Source organism: Ovis canadensis, chromosome 12 (genome assembly GCF_042477335.2).
Source record: "Ovis canadensis isolate MfBH-ARS-UI-01 breed Bighorn chromosome 12, ARS-UI_OviCan_v2, whole genome shotgun sequence".
Lineage (NCBI taxonomy): Eukaryota > Metazoa > Chordata > Mammalia > Artiodactyla > Bovidae > Ovis > Ovis canadensis.
Window position 1 is genome coordinate 51,666,217 of NC_091256.1, and position 22,294 is coordinate 51,688,510.

The window sequence follows — 22,294 nt, forward strand, 5'->3', positions numbered from 1 at the left end:
TTCATTGATAATTTTAAAGAGAAGAAACAAAAATAGAAACCCATTAGATTAATCCCCAAGGAGCCTTTTATCTCTTCCTTTCTCTGATTCTCTCCAGCCCCCAGCCTTTCTGCCTTTGTGCTGATTACACTGGGTCTTGGGATTCTTAGTTCCCTGTCACCAAGCCCTGTTTTACCAACAGGGGCCTCTCTGGACTCAACGACGTGTCATGGAAAGGAGTGTCATTCTCCTGTAGGTCAAGGTTGAGAAATAGCCCACCCTTTGTTCTGAGCCTTTTATGGCCAGACATTCATAAATATGTCCAACTCCCTTTAAGAATTCATGTCTTGGTCCTGCCAGGGTCATCTCCTGGCATAATGAGCCCCACGTTTATTACCTGTGGGGTGAGGTCGTGTTTCTTTCTTGGCTGCCTGTCTTCCCCGCCCTCTGTCCACCTGGGACCACAGCTGGGTAGAGGGAAGGCCTTGCTTAGTCTCCTGGCACCTTACGGCCAGAACCTTGCAGTCCATTCACCCATCAGACTCTAGACCTCAGGTGAGAAGACCAGCTTGCTCCTAGCTGAAAGCGTTCTGGAACATTGTACAGGAAGAACTCTGCTGCTACATTTAACTGGATAGGATCACTTGAATGGGGCCGGCAGGAGATGTCATCCTGGAAGGAATACATAAGAAAGAAAGTCCCTTATGAAGGACTTCCCTGGTGCTCTAGTGGTGAAGAATCTGCCTGCCAGTGCAAGGGACACAGGTTCCATCTCTGGTCTGGGAAGATCCCACATGCTGTAGAGCAACTAAGCCTGTGAAAAGTGGAAGTGTTAGCTGCTCAGTCGTGTCTAATTCATTGTGACCCTATGGACTATAACCCTCCAGGCTCCTCTGTGGGATTTTGCAGGCGAGAACACTGGAGTGGATTTGCCGTTCCATTCTCTTCTCCAGGGGGATCTTCCTGACCCAGGAATCAAACTCCAGTCTCCCACACTGCAGACAGATTCTTTACCATCTGAGCCACCATGGAAGCCCCATCTAAGCCTGAGGGCTACAACTATTGAGCCTGTGCCTGAGAGTCCGGAAGCCACAACTACTGAAGCCCATGTATGGCAACTGCAGAAGCCCAAGAGCCCTAGAGCCCATGCTCTGGAACAAGGGAAGCCACTGCAGTGAGAAGCCCCGCGCTGCAGTGACGAGTGGCCCAGCTCACCACCGCTAGACACAGCCTGCATGCAGCAGTGAAGACCCAGCACAGCCAGAAGTACAATAGATTTTAAAAAGGGAAGACTTGCGGACCATACATCCATCGGTGGGGCAGCAGCAGGCTCAGAAACTCTCGGTTCCCTCTAGAGTAGGCGACCTCCCTTTAAAAAGTCGTATTGTGACTTTGAACACTCTTTTCAAATGGAATCGTGGCAGTCATGGGGCAAATTGCTTTACGTACTGAATTTCTGATGGCTTCCTTAGCGATCACCTGTTCAGCACCACTGTCCTCCTTCCAGATCGTTCTGTGGGGCCGGACTGAGAAATGCCTAAAGGAGACGACGGAGGAGATTCGGCAGATGGGCACCGAGTGCCACTACTTCATCTGTGATGTGGGCAACCGGGAAGAGGTGTACCAGACAGCCAAAGCTGTGCGGGAGAAGGTGAGAGGCCTGGGGGGCGCTGGCCTCAGCTCTGTCAAAATCCTAGCCAAAGGGGACAGTCTCACGGGGCTTGGGAGAGAGCTCTGCTTATGGTGGAATGGCTGTTTGCAGGGCACCTCGGAGGACTCTCCTGTGAAGCTGGTCCAAGTTGTGTGTGTGTGTGTGTGTGTGTGTGTTGCAGAGAGCAGGGACTAGGGACATAGACTGATTAAATCACCTGTTGTCCCCTTTGGAAATTTAAGCCCGTGAGTGTCTGTCCTAGGGGTAGTGGGGTGGTGGGGGGTGGGGTGCAAATGTCTCTTGGTTGTCTGGGAAAATCCCCCCAGCTCCAGACATCTAGTTAGACTGAGTGTATCAGTGAGGTCCGAGAGAGCAGAAACCACCCCGTTAGATATCTGGCACGTGGCAAATGTTAACTATGTTTATGTCACAATAACCTCATTTATTATAGGTGTGCTCTGTGACAGGTATATTATGTGCCATAAATTATTTCTGATCCCCAGAGCAACCCTGGTATGGTTATTAGCCCCATCTTACAAATCAAGACTGATGCTCAGAGAGGCAATGTGGCTGCCCAGGGCCAGGTCCCTCCTCTCCAGGTACAGGCCACTGGGGCTGGCTGCCCTAATGGCCCCGTGGCCCCTTCTTGCCCACAGGTGGGTGACATCACCATCCTGGTGAACAACGCCGCTGTGGTCCACGGGAAGAGCCTGATGGACAGCGACGATGATGCCCTTCTCAAGTCCCAGCACATCAACACCCTGGGCCAGTTCTGGGTACGGTTGTCCTGAGCCAGAGCCGGTGTTGGGCATGTCAATGACATCTTCTTCCCTTCCAGGGAGCCTGGGGCTATAGGGGAGTGGGGAGAGGCTCACCAGGGCTTGGGCTTGGGTCTAGAGGGTGGCTGGACAAGAAGAATGACAGGCTCTCCAGGAGTCATCTGGACTTTCTGAAATGTGGGAGTCAGTGCCCTCAGCCTCCACCCCATCACCTCCCCATTGTAGGAAAATCCAGTGGCTGGAGGGGTGCCTGTGTCAAGGGTAGTCTGTTCTCCCCAAGAGGGGAAGTTGAGGGGCTGTTGGAAGCTGTGTCTGCCGCACACTAACCTCTCCATCCACCCTCAGACCACCAAGGCCTTCTTGCCACGGATGCTGGAGCTACAGAACGGCCACATCGTGTGTCTGAACTCCGTGTTGGCACTCTCCGCCATCCCCGGCGCCATCGACTACTGCACGTCCAAAGCCTCAGCCTTCGCCTTCATGGAGAGCCTGACCCTGGGGCTGCTGGACTGTCCAGGCGTCAGCGCCACCACCGTGCTGCCCTTCCACACCAGCACCGAGATGTTCCAGGGCATGAGGGTCAGGTCAGTGGCAGCGGACCCTGTCTCCGAGCCAAGTTCCTCTAGTCGATTGGACGAGGGGACTCATCATACCCAGAGAGACAAAATTTTAAAATAACCCAGAAGTGGTTTTCCCCTGGCTTTTTGGTCTCATATCTGAGTCTCCACGTGCAAGGCAGTGGGGTTCTATAGTGGTTTAGGGTCCTGCTTCTCAGGTCAGGGGCTTCACAGAGTACCCGTGCTAAACGCATGCAATGCAATACTCACCCAACTATAAAAAGGGTATAAAGTATTAATTATGCAAACGATATGGATGAATCTCCAAAGCATTATGTTGAATGAAAGGAACCAGAGACACAAGAGTGCATTTTGCATGGTTCGGTTTTTCTGAAGTTCTAGAGAAGGCAAAGCTGGGCAGAGGTGATGGGAATCAGAACAGTGCACTCCTAGGGGAGTGGGGACACAGCCTGGCAGGGAGCACCAGGGAAGCTTCTAGGCTTTTAACAATGTTCTCTCTTCTTGATTTGAGTAGGAGTTACACAGGTAAAAACTGATCATGCTGGACACTTAAGATTTATGCCTTTTATTGTATATAAGTTATAGCTTAGTTTAAAGAAATGCCGAAGCCTAACCACCCATCCTCCAGACCAATTAAATCAACAGGAAATGGGTACCACTGGTTTAGAGCTTGTACTTTGGAGCCAGACCCCCAGAATGTGTGAGACCTTGGGTCTGGTTAGTTCCTACTCCAGCCTCTGTTAATCTGTAGAATGGGATGATGGGAGTAGGAGTCTGTGATAAGAATAAATGGGGTCTAGCACACAATACCCTATGTGCTACATTGTAAGTGCCCAGTAAATGGTGCTACACTGATGTAGGCTTGTGAAGTGACACAAGGTTACAGGTAAATGAATCATCCAAAAACTATTTTCCTTGTTTTTTTGCACAGCAGCATATAATGATAATTTTGCCTTCTAAATTACATGCATCATCCTCTTCCAAAGATGAGGATAGCAGGGAGGGGTCGCTGTGAGAATTGCATGAGATCGTGGAAGGGATGTAGCGCAGTACATTCATGGGGTGTGGGGATCACTCAGAACACCTTAGTGATTATCACTAGGGGTGGTTTTGCTAAGCAAGAATCAAAACACCTGGCTTTGTGGACTCAGAGACATACAGAACAGACTTCTGATTGCCAAGGGGGAGGTGGTGAGGGGAGGGAAGAAGTAGGAGTTTGGGATTAGCAGAGGCAAGCTGTTATATATAGAATGGATAAATAATGTACTGTATAGCATGGGGAACTATGTTCAATACCCTGGAAAAAAAATAATGGAAAAGAATATGAAAAAGAATATATATGTGTATGTGTGTGTGTGTGTGTGTGTGTGTGTGTGTGTGTATAACTGAGTCACTTAGGGCTTCCCTGGTGGCTCAGACAGTAAAGAATCTGCTTGCAGTACAAGAGACCCAGGTTTGATCCCTGAGTGGGGAAGAGCCCTTGGAGAAGGGAATGGCAACCCACTCCACTATTCGGAGGATTCTGTGCACAGAAGAGCCTGGCAGGCTACAGTTCCATGGGGTCGCAAAGAGTCAGACACGACTAAGTGAGACACTTAGCTGTATATAAGAAATTAACACAACATTGTAAATCAACTATACTTCAATAAAATTTAAAAAGAAAAACCTGATTTTGAATTTCACCTTAGCTCCTGTATGGTGGTGAAACCTTGAACCATTTTTGTTACCAGTCTGAGGTTTACTTTGCTCATCTGTCAAACAGTGGCAATCATATTTACCTTGTTGGATCATTGGGAGAATTAGAAATAACACATGTAATGTATCTAGTGCAAAGCCTGGGGCATATGAGATGCTCAGTATTATTATTTTTTCTAACAATAAACATCTTCATAAGTGCATCTGCTATTAATCTTTCTAGCAGACTTTAGTTGTTATGTGCTGTGCTGTGCTTAGTTGCTCAGTTGTGTCCGACTCTGCCCGCCAGGCTTCTCTGTTCCTGGGGATTCTCCAGGCCAGAATACTGGAGTGGGTTGCCATGCCCTCCTCCAGGGGATCTTTTCAACCCAGGGAGCAAACCCAGGTCTCCTGCATTGCAGGCAGATTCTCTACCGTCTGAGCCACAGGGAAGCCCAAGAATACTGGAGTGGGTAAACTATCCCTTCTCCAGGGGATCATTCCTGACCCAGGAATCGAACAGGGGTCTCCTGCATTGCAGGGAGATCCTTTACCAGCTGAGCTACCAGGGAAGCCTAATTTCCACCTGACTTATACGCAAATTATCATAGATTCTGAATTTAGAGGATGCTGGAATAATGACTATGAATGTTCCATATTGGTTTTTTCCCCTACAGTGTCTTGGTTTAGTGTCTTTTCATCTGAGCATACAGGAAGTGCTCAATAAATATGTGAAAGTGAAAGTCATTCAGTCCTGTCCAACTGTTTGAGACCCCATGGATTATACACTCCATGGAATTCTCCAGGCCAGAATACTGGAGTGGGTAGCAGTTCCCTTCTCCAGGGGATCTTCCCAACCCACGGATCAAACTCAGGTCTTCCACACTGCATGTGGATTCTTTACCAGCTGAGCCGCCAGGGAAACAATAAATGCATACTGGATGGAAATGCAGCCACAGCGATCCATGGTTCTAACTGGGCGCCTTGAGCACAGAAATGAGCAGGACTTTCACAGACCTCGCATTCCTGTGCCTGGTTTGCCTTCTGGCAAGGTTTCCTCTCCATCACTTTAAGAAGGAAATCCAAGGCCTCTCTCAAGTCATTTTTCCACAGTGGTTCAGAGTGTGGGCCCAAACTGCAGAGACAGGTAGTGCTAGTGGGAAAGAACCTGCCTGCCAATGCAGGAGACGTAAGGGATGTGGGTTCGATCCCTGGGTCAGGAAGATCCCCTGGAGGAGGGCATGGCAACCCACTCCAGTATTCTTGCCTGGGAAATCCCATGGACAGGGGAGCCTGGCGAGCAAAGAGTCGGGCATGACTGAAGTGATTTAGCATGTAACCCCAGCTTTGTGTGACCTCAGGCAAGTTACTTAGTCTTCCTGTGCCTTGGTTTCCTAGTCCATGAGAAAGGATTGATGGTGATACCCTAACTTGGAAGGCTAGATGAGCTCCCATGTGTGAATCAACTAGTTGGCTGGCAAGTAAGAAGCACTAGGTGAAGCTTCATTACCTGTGGACTGCAAGTGAGCCCTGACGGCTTAGGCTGCTGCTGCTGCTGCTAAGTCGCTTCAGTCGTATCCGACCCTGTGTGACCCCATAGATAGCAGCCTACCAGGCTCCGCCGTCCCTGGGATTCTCCAGGCAAGAACACTGGAGTGGGTTGCCATTTCCTTCTCCAATGTATGAGGGTGAAAAGTGAAAGTGAAGTTGCTCAGTCGTGTCCTTCTCTTCGTGACCCCATGGACTGCAGCCTACCAGGCTTCTCCATCCATGGCAAGAGTACTGGAGTGGGTTGCCATTTCCTTCTCCAGAGGGCTTAGGAGAAGAGCAGTAAAAGTCTAATTTGTACCTAGTTTGTGTGGGTTAGTTGCTCAGTCATGTCTGACTCTTTGCAACCCCTTGGACTGTAGACTGCCAGGCTTCTCTGTTCATGAAATTTTCCAGGCAAGGATACTGGAGTGGGTAGCCATTCCCTTCTCTAGGGGATCTCCCCTACCCAGGAATTGAACCAGGGTCTTCTGCATTGCAGGCAGATTCTTTACTGTCTGAGTCACAAGGGAAGCCCTGTTTCTTGAAAGAAAAAAAAAAAAGCATTGGCTTCCTCTCCAACCATGTTTAACAACTTCTCAGGGTGGAGGGTTGGAGACAGGTGCTTCGGACAAAACTGATGGATTTTCTGGCAAAAGCAGCCATAACAGGGACTTCCCTGGTGGTGCAGTGGCTAAGACTCTGTACTCCCAATGCAGGAGACCCAGGCTCAATCCCTGGTCAGGGAACTAGATCAAGCATGCTGCAACTAAAGATGGAAGATCCCACGTGGTCTCAACTACAACCTGGCACAGCCCAATAAATAAATATTAAAAAAAAAAAGAGAGAGAGAGAGAGTGACCGTATAGGTGAGTGCTGCTGTTTGTAAATTGCTATTTACTTATTTTTTTTTCTATGTTTGAGCCACCAGACACTTTACAAATGCTGCTGCATGTGGCCCTCTGCAAGCTTGTGAGAGCTCTTAAGCCCATTTCCTAGATGGGGGAACTGAGACTGAGAAGCGAAGGTACTTGCCCAAGGCCACATGGATAGAAATTGGCTTATCACCCTCAGTCCTCCTGGTGCTGGAGCAGCATGCTTTGTGGGACTGAGGTCAAAGCCAGCAGCACCAGCAGCCCTGCACCTATAGGCCCAGGAGAGATGGGACAAACAGCAAGCAGGACACTTGCCTGGGGCTTCTGGGGGCTTGGTTTGAATCTCCAGGCCCCAACCAGCTCCCCAAAGCCCCAGCTTTCTTCTCTGTCAGTTGGAGTGAATAACACCTGTTGATTGCTCAACACAGGTCTGGCACTTAGGGAGTATCACTACTGTTAGGGGTCTCAGGTCTGATGTTTCTGAACAATCGTAAGAAGCCCCTGATGCTTGCTTATTCAGCCATTCATTTATTTATCAACCCCACGAGACTGGTCTGTAGCTGTTTGAATGGATTAGTGAGTGTACCCATAAATCGGGGCTGAGGGAGTGAACCAGCAAGTAGGGTAGAGCTCCTGTCTCTGCACAGGATGCATAGGACACACCCAGGGAATGTCATGTCATTCAATGTCCACCCACTCAGCAAGCATTTATGAAGCACCTACGATATCCCGACGCTGCACTCAGGGCAGAGAGCAAGGAGCAAGACCCACCATACCTCTGCCCTTGGGGAATTCAAGAGTGGAGGAGGAGAGACAGGCCATTCTCAATGGGGTACATTCAGTCAAGGCAGTTATCAGGGGGATGAGATCAGAGGCCAATCTGAGTGGACGAAAGGAGGGAGCCTTGCTGATGGGATGGCTGAGATGGGAAGGATCTTAAGAGAGAGGATTGGCCAGGATCGCTGGGCAGAGAAGGAGGAGAGGTGGGCCCAGAGAGGTAGGGCTGAAGACAGCTTTGGGGGCCCTGGGAGGGCTCAAGCAGGGCAGTGACAGGGTGTGGGTGAGGTTTTAGGGAGCTCTGTGCTGTGCTCTGAGAACCAGTCCCAGAGTATGGGTGAGCAGGAGGAGACCAGCTGGGAGGAGAAAGGGGATTGGGAACTCCTGATGCGTCTAGGGCAGCAGGGAAGCAAGGAGAGTATTTCAAACAGGGCTCAAGTTTCCCCACACAGGAGAAGCCAAAGGGATGACCCTGACATGTTAGAGAAGGGGCTTCCCTGGTAGCTCAGCTGGTAAAGAATCTCCCTGCAATGCAGGAGACCCCGGTTCGATTCCTGGGTTGGGAATGATCCCCTAGAGAAGGGATAGGTTACCCACTTCAGTATTCTTGGGCTTTCCCAGTGGCTCAGATGGCAGAGAATCTGCCTGCAGTGCGGGAGACCTGGGTTTGCTCCCTGGGTTGGGAAGATCCCCTGGAAGAGGGCATGGCAACCCACTCCAGTATTCTTGCCTGGAGAATCCCATGGACAGACATGTTAGAGACAGAAATGGAGACGGGGGGCAGGGAGGGGGTTTAGCAGTAGCACTTGCTTTTCAGGAGAAACTCACACTGTCTCTTCCTGCATGCAGGTTCCCCAACCTCTTCCCCCCACTGAAGCCAGAGACAGTGGCCCGGAGGACAGTGGAAGCCGTGCAGCTTAACCAGGCCCTCCTCCTGTTGCCGTGGACGATGCACGCCCTCGTTATCTTGAAAAGGTACAGGGCTGGGGAGGAAGCTCAGAGTCAGGCTCCCGTGGGCTGTGTCCCCTCCTCCCAGGGGACCTTGGTGGGGAAGAGGCCTCAGACAAGAGAAAGAACCCACATGATCGATTAGTCATATCTGCTGTGGGTGTGAAAGTGAGAGCTGTGGCATATGGGTCATGGAGTTATTATCCTTAATATAGGCTTCCCAGGTGGCACTAGTGGTAAAGAACCCGCCCGTCTAATGCAGGGGACATAAGAGACATGGGTTTGATTCCTGGGTCAGGAAGATCTCCTGGAGGAGGGCATGGCAACCCACTCCAGTATTCTTGCCTGGAGAATTCCATGGCAGGCTGCAGTCCATGGGGCCGCAAAGAGTTGGACTCGACTAAATGACTGAGTACACACATCCTTACTACAGATTAGGGTAGTCAACCTTGTTGCTCTCAAGTACCTTTTACAATTTTAAAAATTGTTGAAGAACCTAAAGTACTTTTATTTATGTGAGTTGTATCTATTGTTTTAGGAATTAAAACTGAGGGGGGAAAGTATGGGATTTATACATGTATTCATTTATATATAGCAATAAAAAAATCCATTTGGTGTTAACGTAAACAATATTTTTGTGAAAAGTAAGCATATTTTCAAAAAAAAAAGAATAGAGTAAAAAGAATGGCATTGTTTTACATTTTTGCAAAGCTCTTTATTATCTGACTTAATTGAAGACAAATGGATACTTGTATCTGCTTCTGATTTTCAGCTTTTGTGATGTCACATGTCATATAGCCTCCAGGAAACTCCACTGTACACTTCTGAGAGAATGAGCATTAAAAAAGTTGAATCCTACCACAGTACTATAATAAAAGTAGTTTCACTTGCAGAGATCTCTGGAGAGATCTCTGGTACGCCCAAGGGTTCCTGGGCAACATTTTGAGAACTGCCAGTCTAGAAACTAAATCTTGGCCCCAGCCTTCAGGGGGTTTACCCTAACGGGGAAGACAGGAATCTCCTTGCCTAAGGCTTGAAATTCATAGAAACATCACAGTGCTCACCAGGTGGGATTTATCAGGGAGACCACCTTGGGAGGTGGGCTTTACAGAGAATTTGCTCCTCCAGAATTTGCCCAGCATCACATTCTAGAACTTTCCAGACTCTGGGCAGAAAACTCTTCCTGTCCCAGTCCCACACGAAACAGGCCATTCCACATGCCCCATTCAGCACAGCTTTCATGAGCTTCTCCTGCTGCAGAGAGAGCTTCCACCCTGGAGCCCCGAGTAACCACGGACTCCTCGCTCCTCTGGGTCCCCAGCCCCCAGCTGACTGGACCCCTCTGACCTGAAAGGCCTTTTCCTTCTTTTTCTTTTTAACTTTTTATTTTATATTGGAGTATAGCCGATGAACAGGCTTCCCAGGTGGCACCAGTGGTAAAGAACCCACCTGCCAGTGCAGGAGATGTAAGAGATACAGGTTCAATTCCTGGGTCAGGAAGATTCTCCTGGAGGAGGGCTTGGCAACCCACTCTAGTATTCTTGCCTGAAGAATCCCGTGGACCGAAGAGCGTGGTGTTCTATAGACCATAGTGTCTCAAAGAGTCAGACACAACAGAAGCAACTTAGCACGCACGCACACGTATCCTATGAACAATGTTGTGATAGTTTCAGGTGGACAGCAAAGGGCCTCAGCCATACACATACATGCATCCAAACTCCCCTCCCATCCATGCTGTCTCATAACATTAAAGCAGAGTTCCCTATTCTGTACAATAAGACCTTGTTGGTTATCCATTTTAAGTATAGCAGTGTGTATATGTCCATCCCAGATTTCCTAAATATCCCTTTGTTCTGGAAGTCTGTATCTGTTTGGTAAGTAAGCTCATTTATATCATTTGCTGAAAGGCATTTTTGGAAAGTGAAACACCCAAGTGCCTTTATCAGATGTCCAACCCCAGGAAACCAGGTTCCCCTCTGGCTACTATGGATACAGTGGGCACCTGAGTAGCTGCTATAACCTCAGGACCAGGAGGATACATCAGTCCATCCCTTCTCCAAATTCAAAGCCCTTCCAGGACACAGAGTGAGTGAGGGGTGGGGGGTGCTGGGCAGGCAAGCCCCACCTCAGCCTCCCTCAGTCCTGCTGACTATTGCTCTGAGTTGCTCCTTGACGGCTCCATGAGCCTTAGGAGTCCAGGGACTTGGATCCACACCAAAGCCAAGCTGATTGTCCACCTCAGGGAGCTTCTTAGAAGCTTTTGGGGACATTCTAGAAAAAAGCTAATTTGTCTAGAACACCTCAGCACCATCCACAGTAAGCCCCCAGCCTACATTTCCTGTTCTGTCCCCCACTACTTTCCCAGAAAGAGCAGAGGCCAGCCCTTCCCCATTCCCTGCATTTGCACGCCCCTCTCACCTCCCCCAAGAGAAATCCTCACAGGTTCCACTCTATTGCCACCACCCCCAGGAAGACTTCCCAGTTACTCCAGCTGGAATGAGGCTTTCCTATCTTGCACCTAGGATGGGCTGGAGCCCTTCAAACTAATCAGATGAACTGAGGGCATCTCTAAGCTGGGTCCTCTGTGCCAGATGCCAGGATCAGAGATGAAATATCTACCATAGAGATACCCAGGGGCCCAATGAGGAAATAGCAAGCACAACTCCAGGCCTTGTTGGGGAAGCACAGGGCTATAGGGAGCCCCGGGGAAAGGCCTAAGGTGAGTCTGGGAAATTTCCCACAAAGCAGGAAATTGTGTCACGCTGAAGGTCAAGGCCTGAAGGTATCAGGTTGGCCAAAAATTTCGTTTGAGTTTTTCGTACGGGGCCCGAATGGACTTTTTTGGCCAACCCAATATATGCAGGTGTTTTATTATCTGGAGGGAAATAAAGGGTGAGAAGTAAAACCTGAGGTCCCAGCTAAAGGAAGACACCACTCTGGAGTGGAGCAAACTTGGCTGAGAATCTTGAAATGGTAGATAGGACAGACTTTGGTAGCAAATGTATCAGGAGAAGAGTGTGGCTGCTTAAGAAATAAGTTAACACATGGAGTCCGGGGAACAAGAAGGTGATACCTGGTAACTAACTCTTCAGCCCCACACAGTAAATATTTGTTGAATAAGTGGCATTTGGAGTTCATAGATTTCTGAGATAATTATGGACCCTAAAATGCTCAAAATGTGGCTTTGAAAGTTTGTTTATACCTACCCTTTACCTTGTAAAAAACTATTTATACTGGACTTCCCTGGTGACTCAGATGGTAAAGAATCTCCCTGCAATGCAAGAGACCTGGATTCAATCCCTGGATCAGAAGATCCTCTGGAGGAGGGCATGGCAACCTACTCCAGTATTCTTGCCTAAAGAATCCCCATGGACAGAGGAGCCTGCTGGGCCACTGTCCATGGGGTCAAAAAGATTTGGACCCGACTGAGCGACTAACACTTTCACTTCAGTTTCATTTATCTACTTACTTGAAAGCCCTTCCTCCATGGAGGGGTGAGTGGGTTGGCTTGTGGGGGGAGCTGGTGTATGTTGGAGAGAAGAGGTGGGGAGAGCTTATGGGAACCACTACTCAACTACGTATCTTGTTTGGCTACCAGTCCGCTGGTCCCCCATTGACCGTCTTCTTGTTTCCTTTCTCCCTCCCTCAGCATACTCCCACAGGCTGCCCTCGAGGAGATCCACAAATTCTCAGGAACCTACACCTGCATGAACACTTTCAAAGGGCGGACATAAAGACAGGATGGAGAAACAGGCTCAAAAGCCACGGAACCTGAGGGGGCATGGGCACCTGGGCACACGCCTACGTGCCTGTCCCTCAGCACACTTCTGCTGGGTGAGCAGGACTGCTTCTATCCTGGGGAAGAATCCGGCTGACCCCTAGCCAGCCCCAGGACCTTTGCACAGGACTGATGGGCATAACTCTGACCCCCATGGGGAGGCAAGAAATCAGCCAGCAGCTGCCTTGACACTTTGTACATTTCTGATTCTGTAGAGTTTATTGTTAAATCGCTTCTCAAGTCTAACCAGCCTTGGCAATGCACATAGACCATTTCTGGGATGGTCTGTGGCCACATGCTCCTCCTTCACCTCCAAAATTCACTTATCCTCAGCTTGTGCAAACTGGTTGAACGGCAGGAATATATAAAATAAAGAGAGAAAGCTTTTGTGTTTTTCTTGAAATCCTTGACCTCTGGTCCTTAGTGGGCCGTGGGGAGGGGACCAATCCCAACCATAACACCCCACCCTTTCAGAGAGAATTGGTCTGCTCAGGGTCCCCAGCTGCCACGGACAGAGTAGAAAAGAAGAAGGCAGAGATCAGGAGAGAAATTGAAATCCAGGCCTGTGAGGGTAGGGAGTAATTGGTTTCTTGCCAGCTCCTTCAGGGCCCTCCCAACAGTCATGGGTTGGGGGGCACTTTGCCTTCCCACCTGCATCTATGGAAGACCAACAGGAACTAGTCAACAGAGGCATGCCCTCTGCCCTGCCATGGCCCCACCAGCCCCCAGGCCACCAACTCAGGAGAGAAGAACCAGGTTTTATCAAGCCCCTACTGTCTACCTAGCATGTGCTGAGAGGGGAATGTTGCTGAGAAGCCAAAACTCTGAAGATCACCAGCACAACAAGGCCAGTGCTAAGGGGGTGCTGTGGGCCCCCAGGTCTGCAATCTGATAGCAGGGGATAGAAGTGAAATAGCAAAGGAGAATGAGAAGTCTGGGATGGCAGAGGGGTTTGATGTGGATTCAGGCAGTGGGGAAAATGACAGCCAAGGAGACATGAGGAGAGATGCCCCAAGTTTCCTCCTGTGTGTGTTCTCTGTTACTGCCAGGGGACTGGCGGACAATGGAATCTCATCTAAGGCACCTCCATCTACACAGCCCTTGCAGGTGGTTGGCAGGGTGGGGGGCAGGAGCAGGCAGTGGTTCCAGGAGATAACAGAGAAAATCACAGGCAAAAATTCAATGGAGAAGCTTGCTGGAGCATCGCACAAAGCATGCACCTTCACACAACTCACATGAGAGGAAGAGCAGTCTTGCAGCCCAACAGTCATCAGTCTGGTCTGTGTGCAAAGATGCCAAGTCACGATCACATCCACTGTCTATTGAGCACCAACCAAATAGCGGCCAAGCTGCAAAGCTTAACATCTTAAGTGTTATTTATCCACTGTATCCAACAGTGGTCAAGACAAAAATCAGCTCTCAGGAACCCCTTTAAAGACTTTCAAGAGCCGCAATATGTATCAGACAAAATATGAGCCCCAGATGTCCATGGCTTCCAACAACAGAGCTTGTGTTCCATTGCCTCTGTCCACAGAGGGTGGATGGGGGTCTGCTCTGTGTCCTCTTCACTCTGGGGCCCCAGCTAGGAGAGAAGCCTCCTTCTGGGATGATGGCATCTTGGGGCAGAAGTAGACACACCTGGGAACCCATGGACTGGCTCTGAAATTTTCTGCCTGGAAACAATGCACATCACTTCCGCTCACATTTCTTTGGCCAGAGCAGGTCATACGTTCAAGCACAGTGAGGATGCTTCTGGGCATACAATCCCCCCGGGGGAATGGTCAGTGATTTTGAACTATACTGCAATCTGCCACACTGTGGAAGGAGCGGTCCATAGGAATTTAAGGAAAAAATAGAAATGTAGGCAAAGGATGGGCTTCCCAGCTGGCACTAGTGGTAAGGAACCCAGCTGCCAATGCAAAAGACACAACCCCTAAAAGACATGGGTTCGATTCCTGGGTGGGGAAGATCCCCTCGAGGAGGGCATGGCAACCCATTCCAGTATTCTTGCCTGGAGAATCCCTAGGGACAGAGGAACCTGGCGGGCTACAGTCCATGGAGTCTCAAAGAGTCAGACACGACTAGAGTGATTTAGCACACACACACACACACTCAGGCAGAGGGTGTAGAGCCCTGGGACTGGGGCTCTCTAGGTGTTACACACCAGATTCTGAGCAGAACCCCAAAGAAGCACTGACCTTTCAGGAGGGTAGTATTAGAAAGACCACTTCAGTGGTAAGAAAACAGGCTCAGAGCAGGGAAATAGCATGCCCAAGTTTGTAGGGCTTGTGAACTGGAGCCAGAATTTGAACCCAGGTCTACCTGACCCCCTGGCTTACCATAGCAAGTTGAGGGGGGGGGACACCACTTTCAATTTGGTCCTTGAGGATCTGTGTCACCAAAGTGTGTTTTGGGGGGAAGCTGATGAAGGGGTCTGGCCTGCAGAGATCAGGCCTGGAAGGCCCATGCCTGCGCTGTAGCCCCTCTTTGGCATGTGAATACAATGTGGGTCGGTGTGCTGGGTGTGGCCTGCCCCTCGCAGTCCTGGTGCCACAGACCAGGTGCTGGTCACTGGCTTCCCCAGGAGATAGTCTGGGGCTGACACAGCTCAGTGGGCAAGGATAGGCAAGGAAAGAGCGAGAGTTCAGTCTGTTGAGCCCCAACTTTTCTGAGCAACCTTGAATGGCAGGCTCATTTCTGGACTCAGTGTTTCGGAGAGGATTCAACCCCTGAGGTTTCCATGAAATTGCACTTGGCCTGCAGGCCAGGAATGCAGGGAGGACCCCAGGGGTCTGAGTGGATCTGGGGGTGAGGAGGCCCAACCGACCCTCTCCAAGGTCCACTGAGAACAGAATCGCTGTCTTGGCTTCACCAAGACTTTACATCTTCCCAGAGCCCCAAGGGCTCCTGACAGCCAGGCCCAGTCCCACCCTACTCCTCCCTCTCAGCTGGGATACTTTCTTTTTCTGGATCTTTTCCCAGAGGAACCGGGGAAAAAGCCTTGGGCAGGTTCCCGGGAGGCGGCGTCCTCCTCGCTCCCCCAGTGGCCACTTGGAGAGCCTTGAGAGTTGAAGCAAAGAGCTAATTCTGTCCCTTGGCTTAGCCAAGTGAAGGAGAGTGACAAGCACTGAACCCTGGCTCCTGGAATCTCCCAAGGGGCAGGACAGGGTCTGCCAACCCCACAAAGAAGACTTGGGCCCTGGGAAACGACCCAGTTGCCCTGCCCCAGGTTCCTCCCCATCTCCCAAGAGAACAGATTGGAGGTGGGTACGGGGAGGCGCCAGATGCGAGCCCGTCCTGGCATGGTTCCAGGGGGACCGGACTCTCTGGCCTGGCAAGGGGTCAGGAATTGAGTCCTGTGCCCACCATCCTGCTCCTGGGGCCAGAAGGCTTGGAGAAAGTGGCTTTCTTCTTCTGGGGCCCAACTGATGGTAGAGAGGGACTAGGTGACAGAGCGCTCCTGGCCTGACTGCCAGGCTCAGTCTAGCCCCCACTAAGAGAACTTCTGAGGGGGCAGACAACCCATGTCTCAGGGGACACCTCAGTCTGCTAGGGGACAAATAAGAACCGGGCCACAAGTATACAAATTCTGCAGCCGAAGTGCCAGGCAGCCCAGAGAGATGAGAACAGTTGCAGGAGGCGGGGTGGGGTGGGGATGGGACTGGGGAGAATGAAGGGCATTTCAGAGCTCCTGTTGGGGACAGGTGTGGGTTCCCTCACCCCCCACTACCACACCTCTGGATTTCTTCTCACTTTCCAGAAAGGCCTTCCAAAATGGAAGGTAGGGGCTTATTAACAAGAGCCCAGAAGTCTATGTGAGAAGAATCTGTGCACAGACACCCCTCATCTCTGTCAAAGCCAGGAGGTGACAATGTCCCTTGGCACAGAAGGAAGGCTGGGAGCAGCTTTTGGGTACTCTGGTCACTTTGCTCTCACTCCCTTTGAGTGGGGCTGTTATACTACAATTCCACTTATTAACATTCCTTAACACATTTCTCTTCATAAACCGAGGGCTCCTGCTGTGAACCAGACCTGGGCCCTGGGAGGCCCTGTCCTTCAGCCGCGAGGGGTCCAGCTGTACCCCCCCACACACACACCTCCCTCATGGGAGGTAAGGCCCTTAGCTTCTAGCAATGCAGCAGACCCCTGGGTCCCAGCTTTTCACAGCCCACCATGAGGCCAGGAGGCTCCCCGAGAGGTGGGAGGCGCTGGTATTTGGGGAGAGAAATCCAGACCCTGGGGCCCCACTGGCTCTGAGATCTCCTGTGTGCGATATCACCTTTCCCACCTGCAGAAGGGCCCAGACGTTTCCCCCCTCCTGCCTCCTGGGCTGGGAAACTCCAGCGGACGATGCGATGTTGGCAGCTCAGCTCTGGCAGCTCCCAGCCAGGATCTGGACACCCCCCACCAGGACTCTGGGAGCCACCTCCTTGGCTTGGCCTGGCCTGGCTCAGAAGGAAAAGTGTGACTCAGAAGACCCCAACAAGGCAGTGGGTGCAGAGGCTAGGGAGGCTCTGGGGTGGCTGTAGTTCACTCGCTCAGTTGTGTCCAACTCTTTGGGGCCCCACGGACTGCACCCCGCCAGGCTTCCCTGTCCTTCACCATCTCCCAGAGTTTGCTCAGACTCACGGCCCTAGGGAGGGCAGAGCAAAGGAGCCCGACGGGGGTTGGTGGGGAGGTTCTTCACACAGGAGCTGTCATCCCCCTGCACACGGGGTGTAACAGAGGATGGGGGGAGACACTTATCTGGCACCTCCCAGCATTGCTGGCTCTCAGCTGGCCCTTTGTGCCCAAGTCTCTCCATGGTTCTGGAAGAAAATAAACACAGAAATCCCACAGGCTCTGCTGGGAAGCTGCTCTGGGTGCTCAGGTCCCCTCGGGCGGACAGGCTCGGGGACAGAGCCCTCAAAGAGCCACTCTCCCAGACTTTGGCAGGAGAGCCGGCCGCTCCTCCACAGTTGTGACCTGGGGGATCACGGAGTTCTCTGGACTGAAGCTGCTGTGACCGAGGGTTTCTGCAGGGCCCTGAGGCCAGGTGTCAGGGAGCCAAGTGTACAAAAATCCAATCTGCATGATCGGGCGGAAGGCCCTCTCTAGCCTGGACATACAGGCCGGCCTCCAGAAACCCCTGGGCGGCTACACACACCTCCCATCCCTGCCTGCCAGCCTCAGACATCAGCTCCGCTGACATCGCCCCCGGGAGACGCCCCACACGCCCACCGTGGTCTAGGTTGCTCCATCTCAGCCTTCACTTGCTTCCCTCATCACCCATCTCACCATTTTGCCGTTATGATTATTACTTTCATACAGAATGGCTTTATTGAGGTTAAATTCCCACACCACACAATTCACCATTGAAAGCATACAATTCAATGGTGCTTAATGTAGTCACAGGGTTGTACAACTGTCACCACAAACAACTTTGGGAGCATACACACTGGATGTGGTCTTTCGTGTCTGGCTTCTACTTTGCATAATGTGTCCAGGGTTCATCCTCCAAGTTGTAACTTGTGGCAGGACTTTGTGCCTTTGTGCGGCTAAAAAAACAAAAAACAAAAAAACCTGTGTGTAGACTGTGTGTGTGTACCACAGTTGTTTCCAAGGATATCGGGGTCAGTATTATTTGCTTGCTCTCTTGGTCTGTCTGGCCCTCTCGACCATCCACCCCAGGAGCCCAGCAGCAGGTCCACCTCTCAGGACCTAGGAGAGTGCAAGATGCAGACGACACTTGGTAAATATTTGCTGTCTGAGTGAAGAGGGGACAGAACCTTTGTCAGAGGCAACCAACACACCCTGTCCTCCCAGCCACCTTTCGGGATACATCCACATGGGTCCCCTGAGTAATAAAACCAACATTTATGATTACATGTTCAGACGCCACCCCAGGATTTCTCCTTATGGCACCCTCCACATCAATCCTCAAGTCAATCCTGAATGAAATCAACCCCGAATATTCATATGGAAGGACTGTTGCTGAAGCTCCAATACTTTGGCCACCTGATGCGAAGAGCCAACTCATTGGAAAAGACCCTGATGCTGGGAAAGACTGAAGGCAAATGGAGAAGAGGACAGCAGAGGGTGAGCTGGTTGGATGGCATCACTGACTCAATGGACATGAATTTGAGCAAACTCCAGGAGATGGTGAAGGGCGGGGAAGCCTGGCGTGCTGCAGTGCATGGGGTTGCAAGAGTCGGACATGACTGAGAGACTGAAAATCTCCTGGCATCTTGGTCGGGATGGCTCTCTGTCAGGGGCTGTCCTGTGCACCACTGGCCATTTGGCAGCACACCTGGTCTCTACTCACTAGAGTCCAGGAGCGCTTTCCCTTCCTACTTGTCACAACTAGAAACATTTCTGCAAATGTCCACAGGGAGATAATTCACCCTCAGCAGAGAAACCCTGGTCTACCCACGTTTTCTCCATTTCTTTTCCATCACAACCTGGAACAGTGGGAGCCAGAAATATTGGCTGTTGAGGAGACACCCAGAGTTTGGTTGTCTGACCACAGAGATACCAGCAGTAGGATCGGGGCCTGAAGCCTCTGCCCCCAGGGGTGGGTCCTGGGCCCCCGAGCGGGACCCATTGACCCAGGAGACCTCAGACTCCTTGGGCCAGCTAGGCCACCACTTGACTTTGTTTTTCTTTGGACTCAGTTTGAAAACTCCCTCATACCGCCCTCCTGGTAGGTTGAGCCAAGGCTGCAGAATTTTCTGGGCTAGCCTACTTGCCACCCCCACTCCACCCCACCCCCGGCCAAATCCTTATCATTCTTTTCATTTTTCAGTGTTCACAAGACAAAGGAAATAAGCACTCAGAAGGAAGCACAAGCTGTGTTTGTTCCTTGCTGCTGCTTCCATGTAACAGGATCCTGCTTAGGGAGGTCACACCGGGAACCACGAGCAGAGCCAAGGCCCGAGGCTGCTCGGGGCCATGTTCATGTCCAGGTTCTGGCCTGTGCAGAATGGCACGAGGCAGAGTGTCTCCCAAAGGCCACGTAGCACAGGCTTCTTGCTGTGGGTTCTCGCCTGACCCACATCTTCTCAGCCACACTTGGTCCCCGCTGGCTGAGGGCCAGCTTTGGGGCTGGAGAAGCCCAAACCATGGAACCTGCACAGAATGGGGGAATCTAGACTTAGGATCTCAGTCCCTGGGGCTGGGATTCCAGTCCTTGGATCTTGAGCAGGTAGCTTAACCTCCTTAAGCTTCAGTCTCCTTGTCTGTAGGATGGGACCAATAGCCCTGCTCTAAGTGAGCTGTTTGTGACAATCAAAGGAGGAAAACACATAATAATCAATGTATGTGTGCTCGGTATTACTAAATTTCAGTTAATTATAATGAAATGCCAAGTAAATTAACAAATACCAAGCATGGTATAAATTAATCCATTTAGATCCTATGTATTTTATAATAAAAGTAATAAATTAATTGTGCTTAGTACATGACAGACCCTCAGTGCTTCATATGTATTTAATAATGGTGCGCGTGCTAAGTTGCTTCAGTTGTGTCTGACTCGGTCTGACCCTATAGACTATAGCCCTCCAGGTTCCTCTGTCCATGGGATTCTCCAGGCATTTTTAAATATCTCAATACATAGGAAACAGAGACAGGGAGCGATGCAGTTATCTCTTGAGGCTCACTACCCAGCTAGTGACCGGTAGACCTGGGATCTGAACCCCAGAGTCTAATTGCAAAGCCCTTGTGCTTAACCCCTAGGTTTCACAGCTTCTTGAATAAAAAGCCTAGAACAGTATGCCCTTCATAATCATGGGTTCCAAATGTGTTGAGTCAACCAACTGTGGATCAAAAGTACTTACTTAAAAAATTCCAGGAAATTTCAAAAAGCAAAACTTGAATTTGCTGGCCAAGCAAATATTTACATAGTATTTACATTATATTTACAGCTATTTACACAGCACTGACATTGTATCAGGTATTATAAGTAATCTATTAATAGTATTAGTTGCATTGATTATTATTGTGTTTTCCTCTGTCACAAACAGCTCACTAGAGAGTAGGGCTATTGGTCCCATAAATAGTATTAATCTATAAATAGTATTGCAGCTATTTACACAGCATTGACATTGTATAAGGTATTATAAATAATCTATTAATAATATGAATCTATTAACAGTATTGTCTGACTCCTTGCGACCCCATGAATTGTAGCCTGCCAAGCTTCTCTGTCCATGGGATTCTCCAGGCAAGACTATTGGGTGGGTAGCCATTTCCTCCTTCAGAGTATCTTCCCGACTCAGGAATCCAATCCGGGTCTCTTGCACTGTAGGCAGATTCTTTACTGTCTGAGCCACCAGGGAAGCCTGGACGATGTGCCAAGGTTACATGCAAATACTATACCATTTTATATAAGGGACTTGAGCATCCAAGAATTTGGTATCCAGGGGTCCTGGAACCATTTCCCCTGTAGATACCAAGGGATGGCTATGTGTAAAGCGAGTGGAGTACAATACTTGCCATTATTCATTGACATCGCTATCTGGCCAGACAGCCGGGCTTCTCCCTGGCTGATCCACATCCACATTGCAGTCAGATTCCAGCACCTCCGGCCCAGCTGTGAGCCCTGCTCCCACACCAGGTAGGCCAAGTCAGACCAGCCTAGGTGGGCATCTGAGGCTCTTCTGTGATCAGACACATTTAAGGTGAGTCTCCTTTCAGAAGCCTTCCCAGGTGGCACTAGTGGTAAAGAACCCGCCTGCAATGCAGGAGACGCCAGAGATATGGGTTTGATTCCTGGGTTGGGAAGATCCCTTGGAGGAGGGAATGGCAGCCCACTCTGGCGTTCTTGCCTGAAGAATCCCGTGGACAGAGGAGCCTGGTGGACACAACTGAAACAACTTAGCACACACGCAGGCTCCTTCCAGAGCTTGCTGGGGTCAGCCCTGCCCTCTTGACCATGGCCTGGGAGGGAGGGAGTGTCTACTATTTCAGTGCCCCAGCCCGTCCTCAGACACACCCTCTGTGGGCCCCCGAGGTACAAAGCTGGTGCTCATGGACAGACTGTGTTCCATCACCGACTTCTGAATTCCTAAAATGTTCCCAGCGCTCTGCCAGGTGCTCCAAGGAACACCAAACATTTCACGAAGTGCCAGCTCAGGGCATGAACAGTGGCGACCCAGGCAGGAGTCTAAAGTGCCCAGAGCTGTTCCTGTGTGTGTTTACCCCAGCCCCTGAGGGCACAGGGGACTGCGGGCTTCAGCAGCAGACACAGACTCCACCTGCAGACTTTCTAGAGTGGATGCTGGGAGCTCAGAACAGCCTGTGTGCATGTTGAGTGCTCCTGCATGCTAACTCACTTCAGTCGTGTCCAACTCCATGTGACTCTATAGACTATAGCCTGCCAGGCTTCTCTGTCCATGGGATTTCCCAGGCAAGAGTACTGGAGGGGGTAGCTATTTCCTTCTCCAGGGGTGCGAACCTGCATCTCTTAGGTCTCCTGCACTGGCAGGCAAGCTCTTTACCACTAGTGCTGCCTGGGAAGCCCCAGAGTAGCCTGGGCTACCAAAAACAGGACTTGAAAACTGGGCAGAGTCCATGGGATACAGATGGCCCTAGCCCCCAGATCCTGCCACAGGAAGGTCTGGACCCTGGGCCACCCTGCTGGCCCTGGACAGTCTCTGCTGCTGCTACCACTGAAGAAAATTACTCCGTCCCACTACTCCACATCACTTGCTTCGGTCAATATGGAATTGGAAGACAGAGAAATTGAGCCC

The 22,294-nt window shown here is 50.6% G+C and overlaps 1 protein-coding gene across 1 annotated transcript in view; it reads left to right on the forward strand.

The window, feature by feature from the left end:
- The window catches only part of DHRS3 (dehydrogenase/reductase 3), a 51,915-nt gene extending 38,946 nt beyond the window's left edge, over positions 1–12,969 (forward strand). Inside the window, exons 2-6 of the mRNA XM_069545673.1 lie at positions 1,487–1,630; positions 2,287–2,406; positions 2,755–2,993; positions 8,690–8,815; positions 12,438–12,969. Coding sequence (XP_069401774.1) covers positions 1,487–1,630; positions 2,287–2,406; positions 2,755–2,993; positions 8,690–8,815; positions 12,438–12,522 — 714 coding nt within the window. The 3' untranslated portion in view covers positions 12,523–12,969. The remainder of the gene's footprint in view (positions 1–1,486; positions 1,631–2,286; positions 2,407–2,754; positions 2,994–8,689; positions 8,816–12,437) is intronic.
- The last annotated feature ends 9,325 nt before the right edge of the window (positions 12,970–22,294 follow it).